The following is a 16,495-nucleotide window of genomic DNA, read 5'->3' as shown; positions in this document are numbered from 1 at the left end:
GGTGATTCCTCTTCCCACCATGTTTTTAAAATGCTGAGAGAAAATTATTAGTGCCACAAAAAAAACCATTGCAAATATTCAAGCAAAGCCTGCAGGGCTCTAGCATTAAAAGTCATTATTATTTTCATAAAAACAAATTTAGATGTACTCACCTTGGTATCAATTTTCAACTCTGCAAATAAAGTTTCTCAAAAATCCCGACAGAGTGAAGAGAGGAGCTCCAGGTTTCAAACATACATCCTGTGTATGGCAGCACTCTGTCTCTGCTGTGCTCAGCCCCTTCCTCCATCCACGGTTCCTCTGTGAGCTCCCCTTCTGACTCCAACTTTGGAGACGCCTCTTGTTTGGCTCAGACTGCTGCTGAAACAATAACTATATGTGTTTAATTCACACTCACAGAGTTTTACTACAGATAAGTGGAACTAAATATGTAGTTTTACATGTTTAAAAAACATTTTATTTTAGGATTAAAGTCGAGAGGAGGGAAGACATTCTGTTCTTACATTTAAGATCCAAGGGTGTAATGACTCAAACTGTATTTGCATCACCTTCAGTGTGCTTCACATAGATTAAAGCAAAAGAAAGAATATACACAAAAAGAAACAAAGAATATGAGTGACAAAATCCATCACTGCAAGGTCAATAAAATAGTAATTAAGGGGAGTTATTAAGAGTTAGGAAAATCAAAGAAAATTAAAAGTGCATACAATAAAATAAAAACACAGTAAACGTATATTTTTGAATACCACTACCACTACTACTACCGCAGTGTTTACTGTGAGGCCGTCTCATTGGTCATCACGACTATGAAAGAGGTGGATTGTAATTTTACAAGTGATTGTAATTTTACAATTACAATTTTACAAGTGGATTGTAATTTTACAAGTGATGCTTGGATGAACTCTCCACATCCACAGTTGAGCAGAAGTTTATGGAAAGACCTGGTAAGTGGAGTCATCGTGAGTGCAACCTCACTGTGGTACCTGCCTGCAACAATGAACACATTTATACACTCTGGTCACCTCTGACTTCACTGATCCAACAGTTTCCAGGGACACATCAGCTGTTTAAACTCTTATTAGCAGAAGCAACAAGAATCATTCATTTTAAGTGATTATTTGATGATGACTTGTTATAAGTAGAGTTGAAATAAGATATCTAATACTGAGCTGAATTTAAAGTTCATAAACAAGCTTCTCCTTCAAAATAAAACACACAACATCTGTCAGTGAAATGTGATTTTAATAGACAAATAAATGTCACATCTTTATTTTTCATACAGCAGTGGTTCTCAGGTTTGACTTTGTCCTCGTGTCCCAGCAGGGCGTCGGGCGTCGAGCGTCCGGGGGAGCAGCTTGCCAATAACTGCATCTGTTAGAAGAGACTCATGTAATGTTTACACAGACCACAAAGCTCCCATTGGCCTAATTGAAAAAACACAACCAGGGTCCATATTCATTGAGCTCCAGTCCCCCCCCTCCCCCCTGAGCAACTCGTTCAGTGACTTCAGAGAGCAAACTGATTCCAGATCAGAGCTTCTTCTGTGCTGTCAAAATAGATAAATAGCAGCCCGAGACATTTTCTCGTCAATCAGTAGAAACACACAGTTACATTTAAAAGTTATGAATAGTCAGCCAGCACAATTCAACACTTCTGATTTGTATAACACAGGACAGTAAAAGACGGTGATATGTCGGATATACACTAGGTTGCTCTTTGATCATGTCAGAATACAGGCAGATGCAGTTCTTTGGGAAACTTCCAGTCAAGGTGACACTTCACACGTGGCTCCATGAAGCGCACCCCATCAGAGAGAAAGTCACGAATGAAGGCAATCCAACCCTGATCCCGAGCAGAGACGACAAACAGGAGACACGTGACGAGCCCTCGCTCCCCACAGCGGCCGGCGAGGTCGTCGTGTTTGCATTTGTGCACAAGATAAATAAGTCCATCAAAGGTAGGACGCACAGAATACTATCACAGATACACGTCAAATAGAATTAAGAAAAAATATATATCATCTATCAAACTTTCTAGTGCTTTCATGTTGTTCCACCCAGATTCAAATGCATAATAATGCACATCATTTCTGGAATTATTACCAAGAGAGACCGAAGAGATAGATGGAAGAGTTAACGGGGAAGTACGAGTTCATCGTTGAGTGACAGGACGGGACGAGAGGTCACGGTGGTGGCTACTGGTGTGTGCGTGTGCGTGTGCATGTGTGTGTGTGAGATGTGTTTGTACACGTGCATGCATGGCTGTACTGTACTGTGTTTGTGTAGCTACAATATACCCATGAATATACTGTACACTGGAGAGGCAGTGTGGTGCATAAATTTTGCCGGGGTCGTATTAACAGCAGGATCCTGGGAATGTTCTCACGCCGTGGCGGTGGTGTAGGGGGGCGGGGCCTGCTTGGGGGGCACGCTGACGCTGTCGTCATACGGAGGTATCAGTACCTGCAGGTGAGGAGAGACAAACAGCTTTGGTTCGGGTCGTTCTTTCACTTCACACAAGTCAAATTTAACAGCATAAAAATCATCATGGAGTAATATCATGTTATCTCTACATGTACGAGCATGTTTATATTAATGTTACATAATATTACGGCAGTTTTGGTGCATTTTGTACTTTGGATTAAATGGAATATTTGTAATCCCAGAGGACTAATGGCACAGAAACATGATTTCCTGATAAATAGAATAAACTGCAGGATTTCAGCTAAATATGATTATGTAATTATGAAAAAATGTCCCCTCAGTGATTAATAAAGTAACTACCTAACCTAACCTAACCTAACCTGTAAAATGGAAGTTTGTAAGGCAAGATGTTATTCGTCCTGCACATTTCATACACGAGCAGAGGGTTGGAAGGAAGTAATGTGAGACAAGAAGAAAACATGAACGGCAAGTTTTCAAAGACGAAGTGAGCAGGTGTGTTTTAAAGACCAGCATCTCGTTGAGTGGATCGATGGAATTTGGAGACTTCGTCCAGCGACGTCCTTAAAACTTGAGTTCTTCAGTTTCATCGATGCTCTCAAACACTTCTTTGACATTTATGATATTTACTAGCTTTTCAGATCCAGATTTATAAGCAAAAATTAAATAAATAGACATTCTCGCAGCTGAGGTTGAATGTCATCAGTTTAAAAAAAAAAAGAAAAAAGTATTGAACAAACTGATTTTGACCTGATGATGGTGCCAAATTAAAATGTCCCGGGAAAGTCATTACAATTCATCCACAGAGGGACAGAAAATGTGAGTAATACATTAAAAACAAAATCTTTCCAATAGCTAATGAGATATAAAATATCAGCTTCATGGTGGCATCAGTGGAAAAGCCAACGGATCTCCGATATCAGTGGGCTTCATCCTCTGAGTGTCTGTTTACAATTTCACAGCAATCCATGTGGAGACATTTCAGTGTGGACCGAACAACATCCTCATCTTTACAGCTGATTAGGTGTTGAGACGAGCTATCGTTAGATTTGTGCTTAATTCTGGGACCAGTACTACATTTTAAATATGGACTGATTATTCAGAGAGGAAGTTTGGTCTTCAGCCATCTGGATGTTAGACTGTTTAAAAGCAGGAAGGAAACATGGTTCATGGAGGTCCTGTCCTTCATAATGTTGGTGCTGACGTGTCAGCATCCAGATTCAGTTTGAAAGTTGTATACAGACACCTGGAGAGGACAGATTTACTCCTTCATCTTCTAGTATTCATCCCTCACACTGAAAGTAAAAGTAGGCTTAGTGTCTGCATCACAGTTTGTGTGGGACAGAAGTCTCTGCTCAGCGCGGCGTCCCGTCACTCTGCAGACGACAGATCTAGAAGGAGGAAACTTCAGCAAACTGACAGCACAGTTGTAGAGATGAAGGTTTACTCTCCCGTAAGACAACGTTTGTCCGTTGAAGAACTCCTTCAGCAGTCGTTCTCCTCTACGCTTCGCTGTGATCAACCTGCCGTCACTTCTTCACCAGTTTCCGTCCTAAAACGTGTGGATGTGAACTTCCTCTCTGCCGACGCTGTGAGCTCAGAACATCTCGTTCAACCTGAGACGTCGACTCCCGCAATGCTTCATTTAACTTCCTGTTCAACAACAGCATGCGTCTGCCGTGTGTGCCACATTTCAAACAAAGAGTCGTTGAGGGTTTCGGTCCTGCCTGTGGGACAGTGAGCCTCCCTGATCATTGAAGAAGGACATGAAGTCATCAATCAACAGCCTCCTTCAGCCGCCACTCAGACGCCCCGGCTGCATCACTGCCCACTTCGACTGTCGTCGCCTCTAATGGATTTACACAACCACAATCACCTTCTTAAAACATGATCGATAAGAAATAAGATTCGGTTGTAATGAAACCACTTCGTCATTTGATTCTCTTTCCCTCCTGTTCATGGATGTTCCTCCTCTTCACAGGGAGCCGAGGTGTTAACGTGTCACACTTTAGAATAACTGATGAGTTAAATGAGTCAGGTGAAAGAATTAAATAGTTAAAAGGAGAGTTTGCAACCAACTCGTGGAGTTTGTGCTCGGTAGATAAATAACATTAATATGTTATTTAATTTCAGCTCATAAATCCATAATGTGCTGCGGGAGTCTCACCCGTATCCTCATAAACTCAACTTCCTGTCCTTTTCTTCTACGAGGCGTTTAAGGGTTACTTCCTGCTCCTTTAATGCCAAATAAAACGCCTGATCGTGTGACTTTTCTGTGTGTCTAATATGAGTCATAAGGAATACGTTAGTGGACCTTTAACCTCAGCGCTCACTAACTAATGTACAGACATGCAAGCTGCCAACCTAAAGCCACAAAGCTGCCTGCAGTCCGTGGGGAGACGTGACTGAATGAGGCCGGCTGTGATGGAGAAAGCACACCTGCAGAGGTGAGGCTGATGTCAGGAAGTAAAGGGGCAGGCTGCTGCTTTTCTGCCTCTTCTCACTGATGATGTGAGCTGCAGAGTTACTCTCTTTACAGCTCAGGTGTTTTACACATCAGGGGCCCGTGGACGTCTCGCTTTCTTAAACGCCCAAAACATCCCATAAAGCCACGCAGAGTTTAGAACTGGCAGCTGTGGTTTCAAACCGTGAAGCGTTTCCCTCAGAGGATCCTTGAGCTGCACACTGGGAGTGCAGCTTCCTCAAAATACCTGTGAAACCCGCGAGGTCAAATATCAGCTCCTTATGTGTTCATGCTGAAAACCGCATTTTGCGACACTCAAAGCAGGTCGTTAAAAAACAGCCTCATTTTTCTTCTCCCTTCTGAGGAGTCCTGATAGGTGTGTGAGCAGCGGGGTAGCAGCGGTCGGGGGGCCCGACCCGGGCAACGGGACACCGACAGGAGGCCCAGAAACCCCCAGACAGACCTCACTTACTGCAGCATACTGCTTTTTATTATTCTATTATTATTTTATTGCTTCTGTATGCTGCTGTAGCGAAAGAATTTCCCTCGGGATAAATAAAGTAACTACCTACCTACCTACCCACCCACCTACCTACCTACCAACCTACCTACCAACCTACCTACCTACTAACCTACCTACCAACTTACCTACCTACCTACCAACCTACCTACCTACCTACCTACCTACCTACCTACCTACCTACCCACCCACCTACCTACCTACCCACCTACCTACCTACCTACCTACCAACCTACCTACCTACCTACCTACCAACCTACCTACCTACTAACCTACCTACCAACTTACCTACCTACCTACCTACCTACCTACCTACCTACCTACCAACACCTACCTACCAACCTACTTACCTACCTACCTACTAACCTACCTACCAACTTACCTACCTACCTACCTACCTACCTACCTACCTACCCACCTACCTACCTACCCACCTACCAACCTACCTACCTACCTACCTACCTACTAACCTACCTACCAACTTACCTACCCACCTACCTACCTACCAACCTACCTACCTACCTACCTACCCACCTACCAACCTACCTACCAACCTACCTACCTACCTACCTACCAACCTACCAACCTACCTACCTACCTACCTACCAACCTACCTACCTACCTACCAACCTACCTACCTACCTACCTACCTACCTACCAACCTACCTACCTACCTACCAACCAACCTACCTACCTACCTACCAACCTACCAACCTACCTACCTACCTACCTACCAACCTACCAACCTACCTACCTACCAACCTACCAACCTACCTACCTACCAACCTACCTACCAACCTACCTACCTACCTACCTACCAACCTACCTACCTACCTACCAACCTACCAACCTACCTACCTACCTACCTACCTACCTACCTACCTACCAACCTACCTACCAACCTACCTACCTACCTACCTACCAACCTACCTACCTACCTACCTACCTACCAACCTACCTACCTACCTACCTACCTACCTACCTACCAACCTACCAACCTACCTACCTACCAACCTACCTACCAACCTACCTACCTACCTACCTACCAACCTACCTACCTACCTACCAACCTACCAACCTACCTACCTACCTACCTACCTACCTACCTACCAACCTACCTACCAACCTACCTACCTACCTACCTACCTACCAACCTACCAACCTACCTACCTACCTACCTACCAACCTACCCACCTACCTACCCACCTACCTACCTACCTACCTACCTACCAACCTACCTACCTACCTACCTACCTACCTACCTACCAACCTACCCACCTACCTACCTACCTACCTACCAACCTACCTACCTACCTACCTACCAACCTACCTACCAACCTACCTACCCACCCACCTACCTACCTACCAACCTACCTACCTACCTACCAACCTACCTACCTACCTACCTACCTACCCACCCACCTACCTACCTACCCACCTACCAACCTACCTACCTACCTACCTACCAACCTACCTACCTACCAACCTACCTACCTACTAACCTACCTACCAACCTACCCACCTACCTACCTACCTACCTACCTACCTACCAACCTACCTACCTACCTACCAACCTACCCACCTACCTACCCACCTACCTACCTACCAACCTACCTACCTACCTACCTACCCACCTACCAACCCACCTACCAACCTACCTACCTACCTACCAACCTACCAACCTACCTACCTACCTACCTACCTACCAACCTACCAACCTACCTACCTACCTACCAACCCACCTACCTACCTACCTACTAACCTACCTACCAACCTACCTACCTACCTACCTACCTACCTACCTACCAACCTACCCACCTACCTACCTACCAACCTACCTACCTACCAACCTACCAACCTACCTACCTACCTACCTACCTACCTACCAACCTACCCACCTACCTACCCACCTACCTACCTACCCACCTACCAACCTACCTACCTACCTACCTACCTACCAACCTACCTACCTACCTACCTACCAACCTACCTACCTACCTACCTACCTACCTACCTACCTACCTACCTACCTACCTACCTACCTACCTACCTACCGAGCCTCAGCCTCCTTCTAATGGCTTTGCCAGCATGGAGCCACATCCCTCCATCCCAGTCCGCTCATCCAGCCGTGCTCCTGTAGCCTGTGAATCTAGCAGCTGGGACAGCCCAGCTCCGGACCTCCTTCCTCCCTTCAACATGAGGACTTTGCAGCTGCCAGACTGGCCTGAGTGGACGAAGCCTACGCAGACCATAAAAACGGGACTCGCGGTCTGGATTGAGTAAGAAAATCCTTTTTCCACAGGAGCTGTTTTGCTGCTTTTGGAAGTGGAAGAAAGAAGCAAATCAAGATCAGATAGTGTTTTATGTTGCTTCTGCATGTGGACGTGGACATAAAGGAGAGTTTGAATGTGGAAACAACATGTGTGTAAAACACTCTGCACACATGGTGATACCTTTGATTCTTATTTTTTATATATTTCTTTAAATTCAGACATTTACTGTGTCTGTGAACAGTTGATGCTGACAGAAGTATTTGAGCAGCTGTGCAGTGAACATGAGGAACGTCCTCACCACCGGTGTGGAGGCGAGAAGTCTGACGGCCGTCGACTTATTCACAGAAACAGCTCGTTGGAAAATGTGATTAACGTTCACGCAGGTGGTCTGACGGAGGGAACGTGGGATGAGAGAATATTTCTTTCTGCTGGTTTTGTGAAAGTGAGAAGTGAACGAGCAATAATATGAATACTGACAGGTGTTGTCTTTGTAGAAAAGCCTCATCGTTATCTAAAAACTATGAGTAACCCATCAGTGAGGCCGCTGTCCCGCCTGGTGACCTTCATCACCATGAACACATACGGTTGTTTATTTGGACCCCGTGCTGTAGAGACGTAGAAGTCCCCAACACACGTCCGAGTTTCTCCTGTTTAAATACAATTTGCAAAAAACTAGTTTCCAGCTGATTTGAGAGAAATGAATCTTTCCATTTGTTTTGTTTCTCACTAAGAAGGACTGGGTTCAGAGGAGAAGCATAGAGAAACACCACGAAGTGATGCGAGTCCTGTAGAAACATGCAGCTCATCGGAGGTGACTCACCGTGGTGTCGTTGGTCGTAACGTAGAGCAGGATTTCAGAGGCGCCGCGGCCGCACACGTATCTGTAGCAGCTCCACACGCACGTGATCAGGTACGCCTGGCGTCGCACACAAACAGGACCAAAACACAAATCAGAAACAACATCATCTCTTCTTCAGGACGTTCACAGAGTCGGAGCGTTATGGTGAAAAATAAAGGACAATTAATGAATCAAAGTCCAACTCTTTGGTATCAACTCAAATACCTCAACAACTTCTGGATGGATTGCCATTCAAATCTGTACAAGCATTCATGTCCCTCTGAAGATTCATTTTCCTGATCCTTTACTTTTCATGTGGTGGAATGATCAGAATACAAATCTAATCTGCCCAACACTTTGATTTCTGCATAAATATCCACAGAACTAAAGACTTTCCAGTGAGCACCAGGTGTGGTTTGTGTTTTCAGCCAATTAGCAAGCGGTGCACCATTGCTAAACATTAGCATGTTAGCATTGTCATTGTGAGCCTGTTATCGTGCTGATTATGTCATTCACCTACAGCAGGTACAGCCTCACAGCTCTTGTTACAACATCTAAAAACATCAGGTCTTTGAAGCAGCTTTGTAGTTGTAAGAGAACCCGTCTCTTCTCATAACTATTCCAAATTTATTTGGCAAAGTTTTCCAAAATATAATTGGGTCATCGTGCCCCCAGAGACGCTGTGGTGTGAGCGTGCGTGTAGTAGACGGTCACCGATGGCGTCGTGGGAACATGAACATCACGCCTCACGGGGCAGAAAAGGCCGTAATAAAACGGATTCAGAGAAACTGTCCTCCTCCGTTCAGACTCTGTTTGCAGGTTCTGTCGGAGGATCGGACGTCACTTCATAGGAGCCAAAAAACAAGTTCCTGTTGTTCTCTGTCATCCAGAAATCATCTGGCTCTCAGCGGGCAGCCTGCTACTGGAATACCTCGGCCAAACACAACACCATCTGCTGCAGCCATCCGCTCGCAGGAACCAAAGCCAAGCTGAGCGCTCTAACTTCTGTAATAACCCAATTAAGAAGCCACTTTAAGCTCTGTGGTGATATTAACAGCCTCCACAGGAGCGCACAGATCCGTCTGCTGCAACCGAGATCGCTCATTTTACCTCAGTGCACGGCAAAGGCTGCTGACAGTGAGGTAATGATGCTGCTGGTGCAAAGAGAATCACTCAGAAACTACAACTGATAAAAATACAGAATCTGGATACAACATGGGGTTCGATTAGAGTCTGAAACACACAATAAAATACTCTTATCAAAAGCAGCACGTTGTCTTATAATCTCAGACTTTGGTAATATAATATAATATATGTTTTTGGTTGTCAGCATGACCTCAACAACATAACTGGGAGGTTCACTGACTCTTCTGTGTTCAATACAAACCCCCAAGAGAAACCATGTTAGTGCCTCTAAATGCTCACAGCATGCCGAGACTGTGAAATTTATTATTTCTGTATTTTTTTCTAAAAAGCACTTTGCAACCCTAATTATAATTTTCATGTTCACCATCTAAGGTGAACATAAGGAAAATGAGCATTAAACACAAAGTAGAACTGAGTCTGGCAGGAGGCCTGTTAATGTTGCAGGTGTTTAGTAATAAAACAAATTAAAACTTTGGCCTGCTGGTGGCGCTAGATGTCATTAAAATATGTTGGATCTGTCCCGAGACACACTTTGCTGCCTGTAGTAGTGCCTGTGTGGGCTGAGTGTATTTCCAGTAATTGTCACAGCGGCTGCAGAGGTTCAACACTGAGACACACTCGGGTGAACAAGGACGTCGTTTCACTCCTTTAAAAATACAAACACTGTGCTGGAGGTGTTGGAAGAAATAAGTACAATCAGGCGTTACATTGGCAGAGAGGTGACCGGCGGTCCGGGAACCATAAATGAGGTGTTTAAGTCTGGAGGACCAGGAGACGCGGCCCCCCACGGAGCCCTGCTGCCACTAGTGTGGCCAAAATAATATGAACGATTGAGTAGTGACAGGATGAACTCTGACTGTCAATAGAAATCTTTCCAGTAAAGTGGGAACTAACAGCGACAAGCAACACTTATTGAGCAATTTTCCCTTTAACGTTTAAATAATAAAATAAATGATGTCTGAATTGCATTTGGCTGCTTCAGTGTCCTGTTTGCAGGCCCACTCACTTCAACATAATAAAGCTCTCCTTAATACTGACCATGTAATGTAACTTGTCATTAATGCTTTTTTAGTTAAAAGTCAAAAATGTCTGAATTTCAAAGAACATCCCATCAAGCTGCCACACAAACAAACAAATAATAAACTTAAAGATAATAATAATCATTATCATCATTTTTCCGGCCTCATTTTTGGGCTCCACATCCAACAGAAATGTTGAAAGCAAATTTGTTTCCAGTCCATGAGTCATCAGAAAGTCACATCTGGACAGAAAGTTACATAAAAGCAGCCGTCTGTGTCCCCAGGTTGCGTAACGCTGCTACTGTTGTAGGAGAACAGCGCCTGCACGCCAAACATGTAAACTCGGGTCGGAAAATGTTACCTTGAAGCTGAGAATGCAGCTGATGAAGAGCAGCACGATGAAGACCAAGCACACGTTACTGAGGCCAGCGACCTCCTCTTTGTAGGGGAAGTTATCGGGCTGCAGTGGAGACAGAAAAATAACAGTCACTCGGCAGCAGAGTCCACGTGAGGCTGCAGGAGCTCCACCTGTTCGACAGGAGAGGCAGCTGCAGCCTGAATCCGTCCTGACACACCGACTGGAAAACACCCTCAGAGACGTCCTGCTGACAGGACGGAGGAAGACGTGAGGTCTCTCACCAGCTGCTGCAGGTAGTCCTGGATGGTGTTGGGGTAGACCACGATGCTCACGGCCACCAGGGTGTTGAGAGCAAAGTCAAATATTTGGTAGCAGAAAAATGGGATAATCCAGGCAGCACGCAGCTGAAAGAAAGACATTTTGTTTTGGTTCTTCAGGACAGGCTGCTTTATTTATCTGAGCGCAGAGAATCCATCCGAACTCTGAGGACATAAATCAGAGCTGGAAGTGGGACGCAGCCAGATTACAGCGCGTTTCAAACGATGCAACAGGAGGCATGCTGCTTGGATTTGTAATGTTTTTCGAACACTGGAGACATAAATGCAGCGTATGGTAGTGGAGATGAGACATTTGGAGTCTGTTTGGAAACCAGGTATGATCTGGAAATCAACACTCGAAGGTCCTCTGATTTCTCTCCTCACGGTCTGACGTTAGTAAACAGCAGCATCGTGCAGGTAAGAAACACGTGGTTCACCTTGTAAGCTCCGTACGTCGCCATCCCACAGATGAGGATCATCAGCAGGGAGATGGCGGAGGCGATGCACATGTCTGGAGCAGAAAGGGAAGTAAAGTTAGAAATAGAAACTTTATCAGTGTTTATTCTGGTCAATGTGAGGTCACATGGGTCGAGGCACATTAAATTACAAATTACATTTCTGAAATAGTTCACAACGTCCCGTCCGGTTGAAAAAAGACATGTCGCATCTGTCAACAAGGACTTGACCTCTGCTCTGTGGTCCGCTGCAGGTCGGCCCGACCTCGGTCACCAAACAGAACAGACCTCATCACTCCGTCACATAAGACTCCAACATACAGCAGCTCCTCCGGCACAAACAGTCACCTCAGTGAAAGAGCACCCATTCAAATTACATTTCAGAAGAATTTTACTATGAACTGAAAATGAATATTTTGCATCTGTGAGTCACAGGACGAATCATTTTGGCTCATAAAAGAAATTCAATCTTTAGAGAGGCAATGTGGCCTTTTATTTCCAGTGTAACCGAGCTAAATATCAGATGGGCTGCAGGAATCAGACCTTTAGAGGAAACTGAGATTTTCATGAAATCAATATTTGGTCTGATATGTATTCAATAAAGTGAATGACTCAGAGGCAGATAGAAAGTGTACATTTAATCTTAGTGTGGACAGAGTGGTTGAAAAACAAAAAGAGCTAAGAATATGCCGGGAAAGCGATTCTTTGTTCTTCAGACCATCAGCATGTCAGATTTATACATTTATACTCAAATAAAAGAATACAAGTTGTGGGATTCACCAGTAAAGTTCTCGATGAGGTTCCTACAAACCGAGAGTCTGAGACAGCTGACATGAACATGAACATGAACATGAACATGAGCATGAACATGAACATGAGCATGAACATGAACATGAACATGAACATGAACATGAGCATGAACATGAACATGAGCATGAACATGAACATGAGCATGAACATGAGCATGAACATGAACATGAGCATGAGCATGAACATGAACATGAGCATGAACATGAACATGAACATGAACATGAGCATGAACATGAGCATGAACATGAACATGAGCATGAGCATGAGCATGAACATGAACATGAACATGAGCATGAACATGAACATGAACATGAGCATGAACATGAACATGAACATGAGCATGAACATGAACATGAACATGAACATGAGCATGAACATGAACATGAGCATGAACATGAACATGAGCATGAACATGAGCATGAACATGAACATGAGCATGAGCATGAACATGAGCATGAACATGAGCATGAACATGAACATGAGCATGAGCATGAGCATGAGCATGAACATGAACATGAGCATGAACATGCGTCCTGGTTGTCCGATCACAAGTCAGACAAGTTGATGAGAACTAGTTCACAAGCTGCTGACTGTTTATACATGAACAGACGTGGAGCAACATTAGCTTTCATTTTAGTTTTGTTTGTGGCCACTTGGTGAATTCACCCTCTTTTATCGCAGCTTTTGGTTTCTACCAGCTAATAAATATATGCTGAGTCTCCACAGTCTTCTCTTCAAGTTTTGCATAAACATTGTTCTCAAAATATCACTTGAAAGAAAGTTCAAATTGCTGCTTTCAAAAGGAACTCGCGGTTCGACGGTGAAAGTCGAGGTCGCTGAACGCTTCGTGCTGAAGTCGTGCGATATTTTAGTGAGTTAGCAGGCCGGTAATGTCATGATGGAAATTCAAAGGCATAATGACATAATGAGGGAGAAGATGAGGCAACATCTACATTATCCTCAGACCTATGATCAAACTAAGAGGAAAAGCTCAGTATATTAAGGTGTTATTTCATTGGTCTGTTACCATCACCACATTCTGCAGTTAAATGCTCAGATGACCGTAAACACATAAATGTTGGTGTGATTTAACTCAACAGAAACAGCAGAGCTCTTCTGCTTTTTCATCTGCTCCACCTCAGGACGTATCGGTCACGAGGCTCGTTTGATTTATGTTCTGGAGCCGAAGCAGCGGGGATGAAGGCCTTGCTTTTGTCAGAGGAGAGTTATTCGTCTGGAAAAGCATCTTAAAGATCTATTAGATTTGTCATTGAGTAGTTTGTAGCCTTGATAACTCTCCCTGCTGCTTGATGTCGGTCACATCTGAACATTCAGACCTGCCGAAGGAAACGTGACGTCTTCGGGTTCCTGTGTGTGGTTCTGGTGCAGAAGCACCGGGCGGTCCGGCCGCCACTAACGGTTCACAGGACTCCCTTAATCCTCTGGAACCGGGACAATGCGATCGTTCCCAATCAGAGCGGCGGCACGGCTTCCAGCCGGACGCTTCCAGCACACCTGGTGCGTTAAGAAGGCTTTTCAAACGCACAGATGGACGTGATCGGCCTGCAGGTCCGTCTGATTCATACAGAAGTTCTGACGGCCCGTCTAATAACACAATAAATCACTGTATCGGTCAGGTGGACTCCGCCCTGACAGGCAGCTGTGGAGGGTTTCAGGTGGAGCAGAGAAAAACCAGAGAGCCTCACTGGGTTCCTGACAAAATACCAACAAGCTGTTCATATGGGAACATGTGACTGGATGCTGCAACACAAAGATTCAGAAGCAGTCAGCTGATATGTAGGATTCTCCCTCAGCGACCTTACAGGACCTTCGTTGGCTAGAAGTGGCCTTTTGGGCGACTTACTGGCGTCATCCATGACATCCAGGTCGTTGGCCAACTCGGCGCTGGTCAGGTGGTACTGCTCGGGATCACTGAGCGCGGTGAGCAGGATGAGCAACACCACGGCGTTGATGAGCTTAGGACGGAGGACATATGGACAGATAAAGGGTCAGACACGCAACACGGGCACAGTCCAAAATAACATGAAGCTTTTTAAATCGGACACATAACGGATTCATCAATAAACCTGCAGAGTAAAACCATACCACTATGAAACGTCGTCACGGAGACGGTGCAGCAACAGAATATGAGAGATGTACAGGATGAGTCTTGGTTTTGGTCCGACTCATTACCAGATGACTCATACATCCATCGATCAGGTGAAGGTAATGGAACCTTCTCCGCAGTCAATAGGCAGCCTGACACACAACCTGACACCTGAAGAGGCCGCTGCTCGTTTATTCAGAGGGAGCACAGGGATTTTTCCACTTGTGGTGTTTGGTTTAGTTTAACCCTCTCCTGCACATGAAGTCTGACAGACTGCTGCGTTTACCACAATTTCACCAGAATCAACATCCAACAATACTTTTTTTTAAATGTCCACAAATTTGAAGTGTATTTATCACATTTTTACATGCAGATCTCTAAAAGTCAATTAGACCCTCAGTAATTTAGAGATTGACAAACAGATAAATAATGCGTCTTAAAAAAAAAAATCCGTTCCTGACTTTGGATGTTATTAATAATAGTGAATGCGTGCATACAGCAGGACTCCTCCGTGGTGAGGACATGTTCTCCCTGCTGCTGTTTGTGGACGTCTACATGACAGAGAGGCGGTGCTCACCATGTACCAGACCCCCAGGATGATGGTTCCCGTGCGGACATGGCAGCACAGGCAGCAGCTCGCGGAGAACCAGCGGTCCCACGGGGAGAGCATCATCTTACCGGCCAGCATTCACAAACCCAAAGACGGAGAGCCCGCTGTCCGGTGTCCGCTGTCCGGTGTCCGGTGTCCGCTGTCCGGTCCACGTCCGCTGCACGTCGGTCCTCACCAAGGAATGAACGGGCTCCGACCGCCTCTGACCTGTCCGTTACTTATCACCGTGAGCGGCTTAACGGAGCGGAGCGGCGGGGAGTCAAGCTGGCGTCACGGAAACAACGCCTTCCGGTTTCAAAATAAAAGCCCGATAATGAATGAGTTGTAAATGTTTAAGACAAAATCCCCCACCAGGCTCTCGAGTATTCACTTGGTGCATTCAGAAATTGGCAGACATCCTACTATTTTGCTTTTCAAGTTAGACGTTAAACTTGAGCGGGCAGCTCATCGACTTGACTGACAAATCACCAAATCAAATTCTCAAATAGTTGAATCATCGTCTTCCATTGTTGGAGCAGCCAAACCTTAAACTGAAGATGCTGAAATCGTACGTCTTGTGAGAATTTTTGCTTGACCAGTAACTGAAACAAATTCCCCTCCTATCAAAACAGATGCAGACCATTTTTTTGTCAATCACCTAATAAACATAATGACTAATTATTTTATTGAGTAAATTACTGAGAATTATATTTAAGTAATTTTAGAGCCAGTAGGCAAAATGAATCTCTATAAATAAGAGGTCTTGTAATGTTATTAAGAATCAGTTCCATCCCTCTACTTATAACTCAATGAAATTAAGCCTATGCCATTATTTTGAAGACTATTCTTTCTGCTTCCGGTCATATTCTGGTCAACGTTATGCAGCTGCAGGGCGCATTTCCTCCTGCTGATAAACACCTGATAGGATCAGATCCGATGACGTAACCAGTCATTTCCACAAAGTTGTACAGCTGGGGCTAAAAATGAAATACTTTAATCTACAAATTACAGGACACGCTGTGAAACAGGAGCATGACACGGTTTGGTCTGAAGTTAAGAACCGGGCTAGTGGACCAACTATTTTAGTCCAAATGTCTTTTCCGCTTCCTGAATGAATTCATAATGTGAAGATGAGGCAGCAGTACCTCATTGTTCATG

General features: G+C 44.7%; 1 protein-coding gene across 2 annotated transcripts; it reads right to left on the bottom strand.

Moving 5' to 3' along the window:
* Positions 1 to 1,229: 1,229 nt before the first annotated feature.
* LOC138211852 (lysosomal-associated transmembrane protein 4B-like) lies at positions 1,230 to 16,442 on the bottom strand. Of its 2 annotated transcripts, XR_011179368.1 has the most exons (8): positions 15,326 to 16,442; positions 14,506 to 14,617; positions 11,814 to 11,887; positions 11,341 to 11,463; positions 11,063 to 11,161; positions 8,519 to 8,614; positions 2,297 to 2,462; positions 1,230 to 1,371 (listed from the first exon to the last, which is right to left on the bottom strand). XR_011179368.1 is itself a non-coding variant. In XM_069172000.1 (7 exons), exons 1-7 carry the CDS (start codon positions 15,434 to 15,436, stop codon positions 2,382 to 2,384), a joined length of 696 nt encoding a protein of 231 aa, XP_069028101.1. In that variant the 5' UTR covers positions 15,437 to 16,442; the 3' UTR covers positions 1,230 to 2,381. The 2 variants fall into 2 exon arrangements, 1 of the variants encoding a protein (XP_069028101.1); XM_069172000.1 differs by having other exon boundaries at positions 1,230 to 2,462.
* Positions 16,443 to 16,495: the final 53 nt, after the last annotated feature.

The sequence above is a fragment of the Embiotoca jacksoni genome, unplaced genomic scaffold (assembly GCF_022577435.1).
Source record: "Embiotoca jacksoni isolate LCO1_2020_lvr unplaced genomic scaffold, fEmbJac1.0.p SCAF_50, whole genome shotgun sequence".
NCBI classification, from domain to species: domain Eukaryota; kingdom Metazoa; phylum Chordata; class Actinopteri; family Embiotocidae; genus Embiotoca; species Embiotoca jacksoni.
This window is presented reverse-complemented; position numbering and strand designations above follow the sequence as displayed.